Genomic DNA, 19,054 nt, shown 5'->3' with positions numbered 1-19,054 from the left:
CCAAAAATCTTAAGAGAATACTTTGTTCCTCTCAATTAGATGACCGTACTTATACAGTGTCAAAGTGTACGGACCCTCGATGCGGTACATGTGACTACATTACAGAAGGGACCAGTTATAATTTTAACGGACGAGAATTTAAAGTTAATGCTAACATGTCATGTGATACAAAGGATGTCATATACGCCATCACATGTCCTGGATGCAAGGAATATTACATTGGTGAAACTGGCAACACTCTCTGTGCCCGTGGACGTGTACATAAGCAGCACATCAGTACACCTGAATACAGACAAATCCAGTTAAGTGCACACCTGGAAACGTGTGGTAAAAAACGATTTAACATTTTCCCATTTTATAAACTCAGATGTGCCAGTGCTATTCAGAGACGGGAAAAAGAAAAACATTTCATTGGTATTCTAAAGCCAAAACTTAATAGTCTTTTATAATTGCCTATGATTTTCCTGCACTTTTTCCAGATCATTGTTGTACATTATCCATGACGTCACAATATAGACATTTAACGTTCCGCTTACTTTGACGTCATAATCACTGTTACTATGATACTGCTATGTATACATTTTTGTAAAGCTTCTGAAGATTAATGAAAGCGCTAAAGCTTTACGGAGGATTTCTGTGTTTTCTTTTCAAATTTTTTAAATATTAGTATCCGATTACTGAGACTCTATTTCAATTTTGGATATATATATATATATATATTACTGACTCGACCTAAATTGCAATGAAATCAGTAGCAAAGAAGTTTTCAACACTTCGTTCGTGTTCAAACCACAGGGGCTCGCCACGAATTGACCCTTTCTATTCTATATTTACATTTATTTGTAAATATAGAATAGACGATGTCAAATTTTAAAAAGACAAAAATTTCGTGACGAGCCCCTGTGTCCAGAGGAAATATGCTTCTCTTGGATTTTGTTTGCAGTTTCTTGAAAGTCATTCCCCAAAAAATTTCTTGCAGCTCTAGAATTTAAAGACACTGATGGTACATTGTCAGGGGTACAAATAATTTTCTTCTTAATAAATTTTGTCTGATTTCTCTATTATATACAATCGATTTCTTTTTAATTTCATACTTGATAAACAGAAGTACATCCGGTGTGAGCTTCGTTGGTGACACTTTTGGTGCAAGAGTTCCCATGATTGACAATTTTATAACGTGGCCTTTGTGACGCCTAATTTCTTACTGATTTTACCATAAAATAAACCCTCGGCATGTAATTTTAAAATCAACGTCATTGTTTTAGTTGGTATTGGTTTCCCCTTTTCGCAGAGTCTCTTTCATCGTGCTAAAAGATTATGTAATGACACGCTAGTGTAAAGACACGTGTGCCCATCTAAAAGTATTCTTATTCCCACCCCTTTAAATATTGGTCCAATCGCAGCGATTGTTCTTTCCTTGATGCGTCATCATTGACAGATTTGTTTTGAAATCAACTATCCGGGACCGCGAATGAACTTGAGAAGCTGAGTCGTTCACACTTACTGTAAATTCACAGTAAAGTTATGTTTTACTTTAGAATTGATCAATTAATCTCATCGTGATTGTCTACTTTGACGTTTTAATTTGTGTCATCATTTTCTGCTCCTACAGTGTCTACTGCTGGTACTGGCTTATCATCAGACAAAAATTAGGAAAGTTTGCCCTTTGTCCAATCTAATTAAAATTAGATGTTAGATCCGCTCACATACTCGCTACACAAACATCTAACAACATCCCGTAGAGGGTCACATCAGAGGTCAAATGTGCAACAGCCAATGAAATTTCTCGCTTCATATCGATAGGGTATTATCCCACAATTCCATGTATTGTTTACACAAGGAAGTGAAAAAATGGCGGCACCCACGATTGTGACTTGTTTATCGCGTGTTTTTATTTGGATTTTAAACTTTGGCGACATCGGGGGATCTTTTCATGTATACTTCAACAAAAAAGACATTTAAGTATTTGTTCTTGTTCATTTTTCAAAGCCTCGAGATCAAATATCTTCAAAGCGGTTTTAATCGCTTCCATTTCTTCTTCGGTCGCCATCTTTAATAAGTAACCAAATACAGTATACAATGATGATTCTCATTGGATGCCGATATCACTTTCGTCTTTGTAGCGATTGGTTACTTTTTCATGCAAATTTGACCTCTGAGGTGACCCTCTGTGGGATGTTGTTAGATGTTTGTGTAGCGAGTATGTGAGCAGATCTAACATCTAATTTTAATTAGATTGGCCCTTTGTCACTCTTAGGAGATTTTTTTGTGGCCTCTTCAGTCTGTGCTCGTTAAAATTACAATTTAATGGTATTAACCAATCAGATAACTTTTTACTGTTTGATTAAATACTGAGGAAATCGAAGTTATACTTGCGCTTAAAAGAACGTAAAGTTTACCATTACAAAAACACTACTAAAGATTTTTCAAGCATTAAATCGATATAGATTCGGTGGGGGATCAGCTCAAAAGTTGAAAAGTTCGTAGATCTACAAAAGTCAGTTGGGGGAAAGCTCAAACTAGGTATAGATGATATGCACCTTAGCGGCGCATTGTTTTCAATATTCTATGCGCTATTTTTATACGCCCGTCAAAGACGGGACGTATTATGGTATGGCGTCGTCCGTCTGTCCGAACCTTGTGGGCAGGATACAGACTGAACCATAAGCCCTAGGACTTTACAACTTGGTACATTTGATCACCATGATGAGAGGAAGATGCCTATTGTTTTTCAAGGTCAGAAGTCAAAGGTCAAGGTCGTAGTATCACTTATTAGGAAAACCTTGTGGGCAGGATACAAACCGAACCGTAAGCTCCAGGATATTATAACTTGGTATATTTGATCACCATGATGAGAGGAAGATGCCTATTGTTTTTCAAGGTCAAGGTCGTAGCATCACTTTTTAGGAAAACCTTGTGGGCAGGATACAAACCAAACCGTAAGCTCCAGGATATTATAACTTGGTATATTTGATCACCATGATGAGAGGAAGATGCCTATTGTTTTTCAAGGTCAAAGGTCAAGGTCATAGTATCACTTTTTAGGAAAAACTTGTGGGCAGGATACAAACCGAACCGTAAGCTCCAGGATATTATAACTTGGTATATTTGATCACCATGATGAGAGGAAGATGCCTATTGTTTTTCAAGGTCAAAGGTCAAGGTCGTAGTATCACTTAGTATGAAAACCTTGTGGGCAGGATACAAACCAAACCGTAAGCTCCAGGATATTATAACTTTGTATATTTGATCATCATGATGAGAGGAAGGTGCCTATTGTTTTTCAAGGTCAAAGATCAAGGTCGTAGTATCACTTATTAGGAAAACCTTGTGGGCAGGATACAAACCGAACCGTTAGCATATTTATGAAGTAGCGCATTCTAAGGCTATCCCTCTTTATATATTGATATCCATTTCTACAAGCATAATAATGAATTAGCTCACAGAGGACAGTGCTAACTTCACTAAAATATGAATCCCACTAAAATATGTTTTCCTTGAGCAAAATCTACAGGCGTATTATGCCACGTTGGCGTTGCTCTTGTTTAATTTAATGCGACTATGGCGCAGGGCGCTTGTTTATCCCAATCACTGCTTTAATTTAGAGACGCATACGAATTTAATGCGAATTAATTTACTTCGCGTTAAATATTACCGCCGTGTGAATGCTATTTAATTCGAATTAATTTAATGTGCATTATTTTACTTCGCATCAAATTTAATGTGAAGTAAAATTTAATGCACAACCATGTGAACGAGGCATTAGTATCACTTAGTACCAAAACTTTTTTCGTTATGAATATAGTTATTTGTCACACCTCCCTCTCAGAGAAATACATGATGAATTCGCATTTCAACTTGATCGGTGCACTTTGATCTACTTAAGGCTAAGAGTAGGTCAAATAGGTTTCTGAATTTCTTGTCATTATGGAATCATGTTGCACTGAATGTATAATGGGCATATGTTGTACCATGTGTGGTACTCTTGTCTATGGTGGTGTTGCCTAACAGTGTTACGGCAAGGTTAAAAAGTCATTGGCATTGATTGAATATAACAATGTTGTGGATACCATATATAGTGTAGTACATATGTATAATATATATAGGGTAGTACATATGTATAATATATATAGGGTAGTACATATGTATAATATATATAGGGTAGTACATATGTATAATATATATAGGGTAGTACATATGCTTCTTTACACTGTATATTTAGTCTCATACTTGTTTAAGTGATCATAGATAGGGATCTCTGTATCAGAAGGTCATTGGTCAAGGTGACAGTCGGTAACTGAATGCAAGAAATGAGTAAATGGTATGGATGTATATATATGATTTCTACCGTAACTTCATTCAAAGAGTCTGATCCTGTCAAGTTGACAGGTGCAGATTATTATAGAACACACAAGACGAAAAGCGTCAAGTTTTACCCTTTCAATAAGACGTTATCCTAGTCTTTGGATCAAATTACTATAGTTAATGATAGATTTCTCATATACCCCTTATATGTTTTTCGATACAATTTATGTGATATTGAATGTATTCCTAATAGCAAAAAGACAAACATACAGTGAAATTATTTTTTTGTGTACACCGTTTTGTCCATTATGTGCTATCGGTTTCTACAAAAACATGCTAATGACTTTGATGCAGTGTGATGTCATCAGTTACAGAGAGACGTGATCTGGATTCAAAAGTGTTATAACATTACTATTCTTTCACAATGAAGATGTGCTGTGTTTAAGAATGAGACTGATGAAGTTGTATTTTTATAATGCACAGTCTCAGGTAAAGTATGTAATTGATTTACCAAATCAGAAGTTATCAAACTCTCTTTCTCATTCTCTCTCTTTCTCTCTCACCCTCATACAATTTTATCGTGGATATCTGGACAGATCGAATGCATTAACAACTTGTCTCGTAAATCTATACACAAACATCAGATTCGCAGAATTGATTTCGTAAATTGGAAAATCTCCAATTCTACATCTTCAGATGCTAACAGCCTTATCATTGAGAAATTCCGAAAACATAGACCTCAAATCGTGGCAGAAAATTATTTCATATCAACTTCAAAGTAGCGCATAGCAGCAATTACTTTAAAAATGCATACTGCTGTGAGACAATTATAAAGAGATAAAAACATCCATTGTTTGTTAAAAAGTGAATTCAAAAGAATTGGAGGATCCGAGCGTTTTGTAATGGAATTTTTGTATATCATATATATGTGTGTGTGTGTGTGTTCCAACAAAACCTAATACCTAGAAGTGTTGGATCCACAATGTGGATACAAGGTCAAATACAAAAATTATAGAAAGCACTAAAATAAATGACCAACGACGCGACACGAACAATTTTCAGGACTACCTAGCTTCTTCAGGACAAACAAAAAAGTTTACATATTATGGCTAATATTAACAGAGAATAACAAAACAAAAATACACCTAGCACCAAAACTACACTAAATCTACAGACGTATTTACACCACAAACTACATGGTTTTGGTTTTTGGCCATCTTTGCTAGCCAAGGGTTTACAATAATAAAGTACAGAGAATGATTGGAGGGATAAGATACCCTCTGTTAAGATAAGACATTTTTGCATTGCTCGTGATTGATAATGATTAATGTTTTTTAACAATCTTTAATCATTAAATTTAGAAATAATATGTATGGTTGCCACAGAACTTGCTCAATTTAAGTTAAGTTTGCTTAAAAATGAATTAGTCTGTGCAGAAACAGTTTTTGATAAGATGAATGATTGAAATTTAACAATTTTTGTTCTTTACAGGAGAGCTATTTGCCACGACCTTCCTCAACAGATCCCCAGGTTTATGTTGATCATGAAAATACTATACAGGGGAGCTATTTGCCATACCCTTTCTTGGCAGATCCCCAGGTTTATGTGCCTGGTGGTGGTATTGGGACACGTTCATTCCTTACTAGTACTCCCTCATACAATCACCATGGTAATCATCATGACAACCAAGAACATTGCTTCCGATCTGCCATACCACAATATCACTTCCAGAGTTCTTCTACACGGACCCCTGACAGACTTCAGAGCCAGTCTTGCAGGCCAAAACTAATTCAGAACTTTGAGTTTAGACCAAATACTCAAAATTCCTTCAGTTCTCATCAAGGCTGGAGAGATTCATTGCCTCATTGGTCTAAGATTTCTACTAGGAACTGCAGTGTGGACCTATGTCCAGATAGCTTTTGTAATAACCTTCCTCCACAGAAAAATTCTTATAGGAATGGCTTTTGTATCAGCTCCTCTATGCGAAGATCAGTTCCAGGAATGATGCATGTGGTAGATGAGGATAGAGTGATCTCCACATCAGATGAAGAGAGTACTGGGGATGTATCAGAAACCTATCCCGTGTCTGTAAACGTACATGTAGGTAAGAGAGTACTGGGGATGTATCAGAAACTTATCCCGTGTCTGTAAATGTACATGTAGGTAAGAGAGTACTGGGGATGTATCAGAAACCTATCCCGTGTCTGTAAACGTACATGTAGGTAAGGTGGCAGAGAAAGACATTAATTGCTCAATCATTTATTCTAGGTACGTTAAGGAGCAAAATCGGCTCTGTCTACAAATTTGATATCAAATTAAATACATAAGATGTCCACAATATGCCATTGTCAGAACACATTAATTTTTCCCTATGTCTCTTGTCATTTTCTTGTAAACGTTAATTAAATATAGCATTGTAATTCTAACAAAAATATGCAAATAATGTCATGTCATAGACGTTTATGAACGTAACTACTTCAAAATATCCAATCCTAAACGGAATAGACAGAAATCTAGAAAATAAAAGATAATTATACCCCCCGCAACAAGTTGGGGGGGGGGGGGGGGGGGTATACTGGAATCGGGTTGTCTGTCCGTCCGTCCGTCTGTAGACACAATGGTTTCCGGGCTCTAAAGCATTATCCTTTCCACCTACCATCACCATATCATATATATGGACTACCCATGGGATGGAGATGTTCCCTATCGATTTTGGGGTCAAAAGGTCAAAGGTCAAGTGCACTGGACATTGAAGTAGCAATATGGTTTTCGGGCTCTAAAGCGTTATCCTTTCCACCTACAGTCACCATATCATACATATGGACTACCCATGGGATGAAGATGTTCCCTATCGATTTTGGGGTCAAAAGTTCAAAGGTCACGCGCACTGGACATCGAAGTAGCAATATGGTTTCCGGACTCTAAAGCGTTATCCTTTCCACCTACCGTCACCATATCATACATATGGACTACCCATGGGATGAAGATGTTCCCTTTCGATTTTGGGGTCAAAAGGTCAAAGGTCAAGCGCACTGGACATCGAAGTAACAATATGGTTTCCGGGCTCTAAAGCGTTATCCTTTCCACCTACCGTCACCATATCATACATATGGACTACCCATGGGATGAAGATGTTCCCTATCGATTTTGGGGTCAAAAGGTCAAAGGTCAAGCGCACTGGACATCGAAGTAGCAATATGGTTTCCATTTAAATTCTTTAACGGCTTTTTTCATCGCATGGAGATGCTGTGTTCCTAGATAATCCATTTCTCCCTACAAACGAGAATACCCAAGGTTTGTCATACCATTTGTTTTTTACACTCAGAAAAGAGGTAGTTTATACCTATTACCAACACCCTTTGGGAGATTGGGGTAATCGGGGGGTATTCTTAGTGAGCATTGCTCACAGTACCTCTTGTTGTGTTTGTTTTAACCGTGAAATTAAGAACTAAGCTAAACCATGTTTTTGTAACCTTTCATTACCAATTATTGCTGAAAATATGCGAATTTTGGAACAAAGAGAATCAATGTGAGCTATTGCCTATGCATATATTGCCAACAGTCTTTCTTTTAATTTTTCTTCAATTTTTTAAAAAATATGTTTTGCGCTTGGTGTACGTTGCATGGGTCTTCCATATTTGATCGATATTTACTAATTTTGTCATACCATTTTACCCATGTGAAAAATACATTAAAAGGAAAGTACTGGAATTAAAATAATGTCTGTTTCCCTTAAATGTCGTTTTTATATTTAACAAGTTTAATTTCTTTTAAAGGGAAAGGCAACCCTTACCACATTGTTGCCTTTATGAATGAAGTATTACTTGCTGATATCGTAAATGACAGTCTTTAACAACAAAAATCCTTGCTTAACAATTAAATCAATATTACTAGTAATCTATCTTATATTTAAAATTACCTGCCGCCAAGAGAGCAGCCATTGAAGTTTAATTTAATACATCACACCATCGGTTCTGGTTTATTTCATCAGCAGCACTGAAAACATGACAAGTCACAAACATTTAAGTTTTGAGCCGTATAGATTTGAGCCCGCTCTTTCGTAAGAATTTAAGAAAAGAAGACTTTCAGTCTAGTCACAAACCAGGCAGATGGTACTCATTTCTTCATACATGTAAATGTCTCAAATTTCAACTTGTCATTACACAAATGATAGATCCACAGTTTACATAGTATTTTCTTTTCAAATAACTTTGTTGGGTCAGGAATTTGGGGGAGAAAAACTTTTTTCACATCTCCTCTTCGCATTAGTGTAATTAACTGCTTGACAGGAAGGCATCCACCTATTTACATTGTATTAGTATTATCTTCCACATGCACATCTTTGATGATCTTAGAATCTCATCAAAACTGGAATAGACGGTTTGAGGTCAAAATTATTGATTTTTGTGGTCTTGAATACAAGAGAGTTCCACATCATTGCAGCCTTTATAGGTTGTGGGAATTTCAATTTTTAACATTTTAAAATTAGTATTGAAGCTTATATCTAGACCGTATATCAACAGAATAGTGTGACAGATCTTTATCATATAACTAATCCTATCATTTATCATGTAAAAAATTTTTGGGTTGCCTTTCCCTTTAATAGAAAATTGAAAGAATGTGTAATTCCCCTTTGTGGTACATGTCAATCGAAATCGAAATGAACTTAGTGTATTTTTAGCTCACCTGAGCTGAAAGCTCAAGTGAGCTTTTCCGATCGCTCTTTGTCCGTCGTCTGTCTGTCTGTTAAACATTTACATTTTCAACTTGTTCTCCAAAACCACAGGGCCAATTTTAACCAATGTTGGCACAAATCATCCTTGGGTGAAGGGGATTCAAAATTGTTCAAATGAGGGCCAACCCCCTTATCCAAGGGGAGATAATAGCAAATCAGTAAAAATACACTAAAATTTTTTAAAAATCTTCTTCTCCAGAACCAGTAAGCCAATTTCATTCAAACTTAATGCAAATCATCCTTAGTTGAAGGGAATTCAAAATTGTTCAAATTAAGGGCCAGGTTCTCTTCAAAGGGGAGATAATCACAAAAGTGTAAAAATAGGGTGGGGTCATTTAAAAATCTTCTTCTCATGAACCACTGTACCAGTATAGTTGAAATTTACGTGGAAGTTTGCTGACATAATGGAGATTCAAGTTTGTTCATATCATGGCCCCCAGGGGTCGGATGGCGCCACAATAGGGGAAACCATATTGTGTATGTATTTATATAGGAAAAATCTTTTAAAATCTTCTTCTCAAGAACCATTGAGCTAGAAGAGTTCAAATTTACATGAAAGCTTCATGACATAATGCAGATTCAAGTTTGTTCATATCATGGCCCCCGGGGGTCGGGTGGGGCCACACTAGGGGAAACCATATTTTATATGTGTGTATATAGGAAAAATCTTTAAAAATCTTCTTCTCAAGAACCATTGAGCCAGAAGAGTTCAAATTTACATGAAAGCTTTCTGACATAATGCAGATTCAGATTTGTTCATATCATAGCCCCCAGGGGTCGGGTGGGGCCACACTAAGTGAAATCATATTTTATATGTGTTTATATAGGAAAAATCTTTAAAAAATCTTCTTCTCAAGAACCATTGAGCCAGAAGAGTTCAAATTTACATGGAAGCTTTCTGACATAATGCAGATTCAAGTTTGTTCATATCATGGCCCCCGGGGGTCGGGTGGGGCCACAAGGGGGGATCAAAGTTTTACATACAAATATATAGGGAAAAAGTTTAAAAATCTTCTTCTCAAGAACCACTGAGCCAGAAAAGCTGAGATTTACATGAAAGCTTCCTGACATAATGCAGATTCAAGTTTCTTCAAATCATGCGCCTCGGGGGTTGGATGGGGCCACAATAGGGGATCAAAGTTTTACATACAAATATATATATAGGAAAAATCTTCTCGAAAACCACTGAGCCAGAAAAGCTGATTTTTACATGAAAACTTTTTGACATAGTGCAGATTCAAGTTTGTTCAAATCATGGCCCCCAGAGGTAGGATGGGGCCACAAAGGGGGATCAAAGTTTTACATACAAATATATAGGAAAAATCTTCTTCTCAAGAATCACTAAGCCAGAAAAGCTGATTTTTACATGAAAACTTTCTGACAGTGCAGATTCAAGTTTGTTCAAATCATGGCCCCCGGGGGTAGGATGGGGCCACAAGGGAGATCAAAGTTTTACATACAAATATATAGTTAAAATCTTCTCAATAACCACTGACTCAGTTCAAATTTGTTCAAATCATGGCCCCCAGGGGTAGGATGGGGCCACAAGTGGGGGGGGGGGGGGGGGGGGGGTGTCAAAGTTTTACATACAAATATAGGGAAAATCTTTAAAAATCTTCTTCTCAAGAACCATTGGGCCAAAGAAGTTGACATTTACATGAAAACTTTCTGACATAGTGTAGATCCAAGTTTGCAAAAACCGTGGCCTCCAGGGGTAGTTGGGGCCATAATAGGGACTAAAGTTTTACATGCAAATATATATGGAAAGTCTTCAGATATGGGCCAAGGTGACTCAGGTGAGCGATATGGCCCATGAGCCTCTTGTAGTTTCATATATTTAAAAGAATATTTTTTATATGCACAATTTTCTCATTTCCTTTTATTCTTTTCTCTCAATTTTTGTATCCCGTTTAGGAAATTCTGTGTAATTTGTAGTTTACTAAGGAACTATTCGATGTTAATGTTAACTGAAGCTACTTCCTGGGATGCACTCGGGCTGTTTACACACATGTGAAAAACACATAGATTTAGTTGCATTTGTGGGATAGAATTTTTTTTTTTAGAAAATTCCATGTAGGGTGTTGGGACAGGTAACATAGAACATTTCTGACTGCGGTATTTGGCATCAATTTAGCAAACTGATTTTTTATGATTATTTTTTCTATATATAGGAGGCCGAATATAAGTGATTTTTTTTCTTAATTTACCAACAACGGGTCAATTATTAATCAACATTAGAGTTAAATTTTTGCAATAAGAAATGATAAACTGTGTAAGATGTATATAATGCATTTAACTTGGGATCTTATTTTTTTCTTCCTTTACTGCTCTTGTTTTTCTTTTTGAATTTGTCTATTTCTTAAGCTTTGTATGCCCGACAAGAATAAGGATATAAAAATTATATTGTTTCACTGAGGATAATCATCAAATCACAAAGCAAGTTAAAGTTTTTCATGCCATAGCTTTGAAGTAAACTGTTCATTCATCTAACTTCATTTTACGATGATAGAAAGATGTTCAAATTTTCATTTGATTATAATGAAAGCATTTGTGCAAACCTATACCTTTCTTATAGGCCTACTTTTATGATTTATGGTAATCATGTTTCTGTAATATTTGGTAAATATCATGGATAATTCACTAGCATTATGACAATAATTTCGATTAGGAAAGAAATCACACTATTATGAAATGTTGGACGTTTTATAAATATTGGTAATAATGTAACATTTGGGTACTCAACAATAGTGGGTATTGGCACATCAACAATTGGAGAGAAAAAACCCATAAAGGGCAAAATCAAACGTTTAATGTTTCATGTTGGAGTTTTACGAAGAGGTTTACTTTTACAATCGACGGCTGACTTTTACAATTTAAAGGGGTCGTCTCCAACTACAAAAATTGGACCAAAACAAATGCATGTATATAGACTACTTCAGTAAAAACACCAAAACTGAAAATTATGTTTATTAATAGAGTATTGTAAACTCTTTAGCAACTCTTATATTCTCTCTACATTTGTTCAATATTTTTGCAATGCACTACTCGTTTTGACTTTTAATTTAATTAGTTAAATGTTAACTGCGAATGAGAAGCTGAGGAATGCGTAAAGGGACCCAGAAAATTGCCATAAAAGAAAAGATTACTGTATATCATAAGCGTACCACAGCGCACTCAATGTAATCAGACGAACTCAAGTTATCCTATCATTTCTAAATGTGTCAGCAATCCTGAAAACTTAAAAGCTCTCTTTATATTACATCTTGGGTTTCTGGCTCCCCCAGGAACAAAGCAACCCCCACCCACCCACACATACCTTTAGACGACAGCTTTATACTAGACCCAAAATTTTAAGAGGTAGGCTTGGTATATATTTTGTCATAGCTCCCCCTAATCTAAAATAAAATCAAACAATGCTACATATTTGTACACCTCTCTTTCATGTTGAAACTCTAGGTCTGCGATAGAGTAACATAAAACTCTGTATGATTACACAGTGTGATAGCGTAACATAAAACTCTGTATGATTACACAGTGTGATAGAGTAACATAAAACTCTGTATGATTACACAGTGTGATAGAGTAACATAAAACTCTGTATGATTACACAGTATGATAGAGTAACATAAAACTCTGAGTAACATAAAACCCTGTATGATTACACAGTGTGATAGAGTAACATAAAACTATGTATGATTACACAGTGTGATAGAGTAACATAAAACTCTGTATGATTACACAGTGTGATAAAGTAACATAAAACTCTGTATGATTACACAGTGCGATAGAGTAACATAAAACTCTGTATGATTACACAGTGTGATAGAGTAACATAAAACTCTGTATGATTACACAGTGTGATAGAGTAACATAAAACTCTGTATGATTACACAGTGTGATAGAGTAACATAAAACCCTGTATGATTACACAGTGTGATAGAGTAACATAAAACTCTGTACGATTACACAGTGTCATTGAGTAACATAAAACTCTGTATGATTACACAGTGTGATAGAGTAACATAAAACTCTGTATGATTACACAGTGTGATAGAGTAACATAAAACCCTGTATGATTACACAGTGTGATAGAGTAACATAAAACTATGTATGATTACACAGTGTGATAGAGTAACATAAAACTCTGTATGATTATACAGTGTCATAGAGTAACATAAAACTCTGTATGATTACACAGTGCGATAGAGTAACATAAAACTCTGTATGATTACACTGTGTGATTGAGTAACATAAAACTCTGTATGATTACACAGTGCGATAGAGTAACATAAAACTCTGTATGATTACACTGTGTGATTGAGTAACATAAAACTTTGTATGATTACACAGTGTGATAGAGTAACATAAAACTCTGTATGATTACACAGTGTGATAGAGTAACATAAAACTCTGTATGATTACACAGTGTGATAGAGTAACATAAAACTCTGTATGATTACACAGTGTCATTGAGTAACATAAAACTCTGTATGATTACACAGTGTGATAGAGTAACATAAAACTCTGTATGATTACACAGTGTGATAGAGTAACATAAAACTTTGTATGATTACACAGTGCGATAGAGTAACATAAAACTCTGTATGATTACACAGTGTGATAGAGTAACATAAAACTCTGTATGATTATACAGTGTGATAGAGTAACTCTGTATGATTACACAGTGTGATAGAGTAACATAAAACTCTGAGTAACATAAAACTCTGTATGATTACACAGTGTGATAGAGTAACATAAAACTCTGTACGATTACACAGTGCGATAGAGTAACATAAAACTCTGTATGATTACACTGTGTGATTGAGTAACATAAAACTTTGTATGATTATACAGTGCTATAGAGTAACATAAAACTCTGTATGATTACCGGCTGAGTGCGATAGAGTAACATTAAACTTTGTATGCCTCAATTTCTCATGTCCCTCAGTAAATAATGCTTTATACTTATGTATTACAGGTAGTTTGACAGGCAAGGAGGTAAGAAATTTATAAAATAGATGACCTGGCATGTCAGATTTTATACATTTCTTCATTTTTAATCATAAAGATTTTTTTTCGAAAGTCTTCTCTTGGAGATGTTTCTGAGAAACCAATTCTGATTTCAGATGGCATCTGTACTGGAGGCAAAGAATATTTACTCTTGGATCATCAAAGTTTTACCAGATGATTCAGGACCATGTGTGGAGGGAAAACTTGAGTAAGTGTTTCAATAATTTAAACTCAAGTAGGCCTCTCAAAATTTCAAACTCCAAGGCTTCACTTGGTTGGTTTTACTGCATATACAAGATTTAAGCCACATTTCTCTGATTTTTACAAGGTGAAGTAGTCAGGCTTGTTTAGTCAGTGTCTAATTCAAGATGGCTCTCCACCGATTTTCATTTTATGATTTTCTTGAATATTACGACTCTTGCAACTAAGGCTGTGCGGTGCACCGAAAATTTCTATGCACTGCGATTCATACCATTCAATTTGATGCACCGATTACAAATTCCGGATTTTGGTTCGGTTTAGACAAATATACCAAAACAATAAATATGGCATCCGAGTGACGTGTAGAACATGTGGATTTTTATGCAACAGAGACTTAAATCACTACTGTGTTGAGATTTAGCATTTTCACCACTAATATACCAACTCAGAGTATGGTCCGTAAGATCATTGCAATTTATCTTTACATGACATATAGCATTTCTGTCAGTGGTGGAGTGAAATCCACATCATAGGTAATGACACAGATTAAATGTTTTGCCAGTTAATATCAGAAAGTAAATCAATAAAGGAGAGATTTTCAGACTCTCAATTGATAGAATTGTTGAATTTTTACATATTAATGAAAACAATATCATATAGATTTTAGATTGACTATAGATTTGTTTAATAATCCAAAAATCATGCAGCACATTAATATAACAAATTTTAATAGGCTGTCAATATTTTCTTTTTTCTATCAAAGTTATACAATGCCGTTATAAATAGATATGACATTTACAAATGACAACATATAGTTATACAACTTGAATAAAATTAAATCAAACATGCTACTCATTAAAATAGTTAATTTTTGTGCTGTACGTCATTAGATAAATTGGACCTAACAAGAACCGAATCGAAAATAACCGAATCGTGCTGTTCTGAATCGAAACCGAACCGAATCGAGCTAACCCTGAATTGTCCCAGCCCTACTTGCAACTCATCTCCCATTGGAGAATGAAAGAAACTTTATTTTATTGAGATCTGATATAGAATTTCAAAATGGAATATAAAATTACCGATTTCTGATCTCTTTACTTTTATCCATAAGTTCTAAATGGGGAAATGTAATCATTTCTTCCAAAAATAGATTTTTTTAATGAAGGAAAAAACCTCAGTTTATCAGCATTGTTTTATGAGTTACATTGTATATGCAATGTAGGTATTCATCTGATATCTAGTAACTACACTTGTGTTTTGTTTATTGTCAACAAAGAGGATTCTGGGAAGAAACACTTGATCTTGCCCTTCTGTCAGGAAAATATACAACCATAGTCAAATTGATTAAAGGCAATCTAATGATCTCTGTTGGATGTAGAATTGATTATAGACAACCTAATGATCTCTGTTGGAGATAGAATTGATTATAGACAATCTAATGCTCTCTGTTGGATATAGAATTGATTATAGGCTATTGATCTCTGTTGGATGTAGAATTGATTATAGACAATCTATTGATCTCTGTTGGATATAGAATTGATTATAGACAACCTAATGCTCTCTGTTGGATATAGAATTGATTATAGACAATCTAATGATCTCTGTTGGATATAGAATTGATTATAGACAATCTAATGATCTCTGTTGGATATAGAATTGATTATAGACAATCTAATGATCTCTGTTGGATATAGAATTGATTATAGACAATCTAACGATCTCTGTTGGATATAGAATTGATTATAGACAATCTAATGCTCTCTGTTGGATATAGAATTGATTATAGACAATCTAATGATCTCTGTTGGATATAGAATTGATTATAGACAATCTATTGATCTCTGTTGGATATAGAATTGATTATAGGCAATCTAATGATCTCTGTTGGATATAGAGTTGATTATAGACAATCTAACGATCTCTGTTGGATATAGAATTGATTATAGACAATCTAATGATCTCTGTTGGATATAGAGTTGATTATAGACAATCTAACGATCTCTGTTGGATATAGAATTGATTATAGACAATCTAATGCTCTCTGTTGGATATAGAATTGATTATAGACAATCTAATGATCTCTGTTGGATATAGAATTGATTATAGACAATCTATTGATCTCTGTTGGATATAGAATTGATTATAGGCAATCTAATGATCTCTGTTGGATATAGAGTTGATTATAGACAATCTAACGATCTCTGTTGGATGTAGAATTGATTATAGACAACCTAATGCTCTCTGTTGAATATAAAACTGATTATAGACAATCTAATGATCTCTGTTGGATGTAGAATTGATTATAGACAACCTAATGCTCTCTGTTGGATATAGAATTGATTATAGGCAATCTAATGATCTCTGTTGGATATAGAATTGATTATAGGCAATCTAATGCTCTCTGTTGGATATAAAACTGATTATTGACAATCTAATGCTCTCTGTTGGATATAGAATTGATTATAGGCAATCTAATGCTCTCTGTTGGATATGAAACTGATTATTGACAATCTAATGCTCTCTGTTGGATATAGAATTGATTATAGGCAATCTAATGATCTCTGTTGGATATAGAATTGATTATAGGCAATCTAATGATCTCTGTTGGATATAAAACTGATTATAGACAATCTAACGATCTCTGTTGGATGTAGAATTGATTATAGACAACCTAATGATCTCTGTTGGATATAGAATTGATTATAGGCAATCTCCATTGGATCAAGGTCATTCAAATGTTTTTTCTTGGTTGTAGGGAAGGAGATGACACCTACTGGCATTCCAGTCTGATCTCGGAGAGGCTTGAGTCACACTTGGTGCAGACTGTCAGTGGGAAAGTCTACCGTCTGATGGGAGACATGGAAATAAATGATGCCCTAACTGGAGGTTAGAATATGCTATACAATTTGCTAGTTAAAATTTTTTAGAATCGGTTGTTGTCCGTCGTGTGTTAACAATTGAACATTTTTAACTTCTTCTTGATAACTACCTGTCCAATTCTTTTCAAATTTGGTATGAAGCATCTTTGGGACAAGGGGGACATAAATTGTTAATTTCAGGTCTCCAGCACCCCTGGGGCCTTAGGGACGGGACAAAAACTGCCCAAAATTGACCAATTTTCAAAAATCTCAAGAACTGCACATGTGTTAGAAAATCTATATGCATGGTAATGGAGAGCAGGAAGGCCTCTACCAAAATTGTAAATTTCATGATCACCAGTGTAGGGGTTCTGACCCCAGGGCGGGACCAAACTTGGTATATAGTGTTCATGTGTAAAACACTTAAATAACATCTTCTTTAGTGCTGTTAATAATATATTGAAACTAAATAAATATTTAGAAAGAGCAGGTAGTACTTTATCAAACTTGTAAATTTGATGATCCCAGGGGTAGGGGTTTTGGTATCGGGGTGGGACCAAAATGGTCAGTTATTAAATTGTAAACAATAGACATTTTTAGGTCACCTAAGTAAACCCAGGTGACCTATTGCAATCGGTTGTCGTCATGCGTCGTCCGCCGTGCGTTAACAATTGAACATTTTTAACTTCTTCTTGATAACTACCAGTCCGATTCTTTTCATATTTGGTATGAAGTATCTTTGGGACAAGGGGAACATAAATTGTAAATTTCAGGTCTCCAGCACCCCTGGGGCCTTTAGGGGCGGGGCAAAAACTGCCCAAAATTGACCAGTTTCAAAAATCTTCTTCTCAAGAACCGCACACGTGTAAGAAAAACTAAATGCATGGTGATGGAGAGGAGGAAGACCTCTACCAAAATTGTAAATTTCATGATCCAGGGTGGGGCCAAACTTAGTATATAGTATTTATGTGTAAGTTTGCTGATACTGTATAAAATCTAAATACATACTTATGAATAGCAGAAAATGATGTACAAAAACTGATGAATTTCAATGTAAAACTTATTCGGTACCAATTTTGATGCACCAGATGCGCATTTCGACAAATAATGTCTCTTCAGTGATGCTCAACCGAAATGTTTGAAATCCGAAATAACAATGAAGTTTTAGAGCTATTATAGCCAAAAACAGAGTGCCAAAAAAAGTGGAGTCAAATTCGTCTAAGGATAAAAGCTATGCATGAGGGAGAGAATTCTTAATTTTGAAATGAATTTCTAAATTTTATAACAGCAATTAAATATACATCCGTATTTTCAAGCTAGTAACGAAGTACTTAGCTACTGGGCTGTAGAGACCCTCGGGGACTTACATCCACCAGCAGAGGCCTCGACCCAGGGGTCATAATGTAAAACTCAAAACCCAGGGTTATGACTTTAGGATGAGTCCAAAATAGTCATGTTTTGATGTTTTAATGTTGATACACCTATTATTTAAAGCCTTTCATCAGTGTATGCACTTTTGAAGGCAATGAAGTTTGAAGAACACATCTTGTTTTATACTCTTGCTGAACATCAGAATTTAGCTAAGATATTCAAAACAGGAAATTTCTCAGTACACGGAGAAGATTAGGAATGTCAATAGATACCCTATAAAGTTCTCAGTACGCAGAGAATATTACAAGGTTGGAAATGTTGGTGATTGGTGTAGTAACATTTAAGTGACATTGTAGGGTTTGATGTTATGTGGATTGATATTGTAGGGTTTGATGTTGATTGAGGCCCCGCATGAAATGCGGGAAGCCCTATAGTAATAACACTGTCTGTCCGTCCGCACCACTTTTTTTGTCCACCTGTCTTTTGTGTAGAACACTTGGATAGAAACATGAAACTTTTAGAGCTTATAGTCAATAAGGAGACACTGAAATTTAAGGGTAAAAAATCACTGGAA

At 35.2% G+C, this 19,054-nt stretch overlaps 1 protein-coding gene across 1 annotated transcript in view; it reads left to right on the top strand.

Annotated features, from left to right (window-relative positions):
* The window catches only part of LOC125649736 (mis18-binding protein 1-like), a 71,131-nt gene that overhangs the window by 8,137 nt on the left and 43,940 nt on the right, over positions 1–19,054 (top strand). Inside the window, exons 2-5 of the mRNA XM_056165013.1 lie at positions 5,797–6,409; positions 14,019–14,038; positions 14,167–14,258; positions 17,007–17,137. Coding sequence (XP_056020988.1) covers positions 5,797–6,409; positions 14,019–14,038; positions 14,167–14,258; positions 17,007–17,137 — 856 coding nt within the window. The remainder of the gene's footprint in view (positions 1–5,796; positions 6,410–14,018; positions 14,039–14,166; positions 14,259–17,006; positions 17,138–19,054) is intronic.

The sequence above is a fragment of the Ostrea edulis genome, chromosome 5, assembly GCF_947568905.1.
Source record: "Ostrea edulis chromosome 5, xbOstEdul1.1, whole genome shotgun sequence".
Lineage (NCBI taxonomy): Eukaryota > Metazoa > Mollusca > Bivalvia > Ostreida > Ostreidae > Ostrea > Ostrea edulis.
This window is presented reverse-complemented; position numbering and strand designations above follow the sequence as displayed.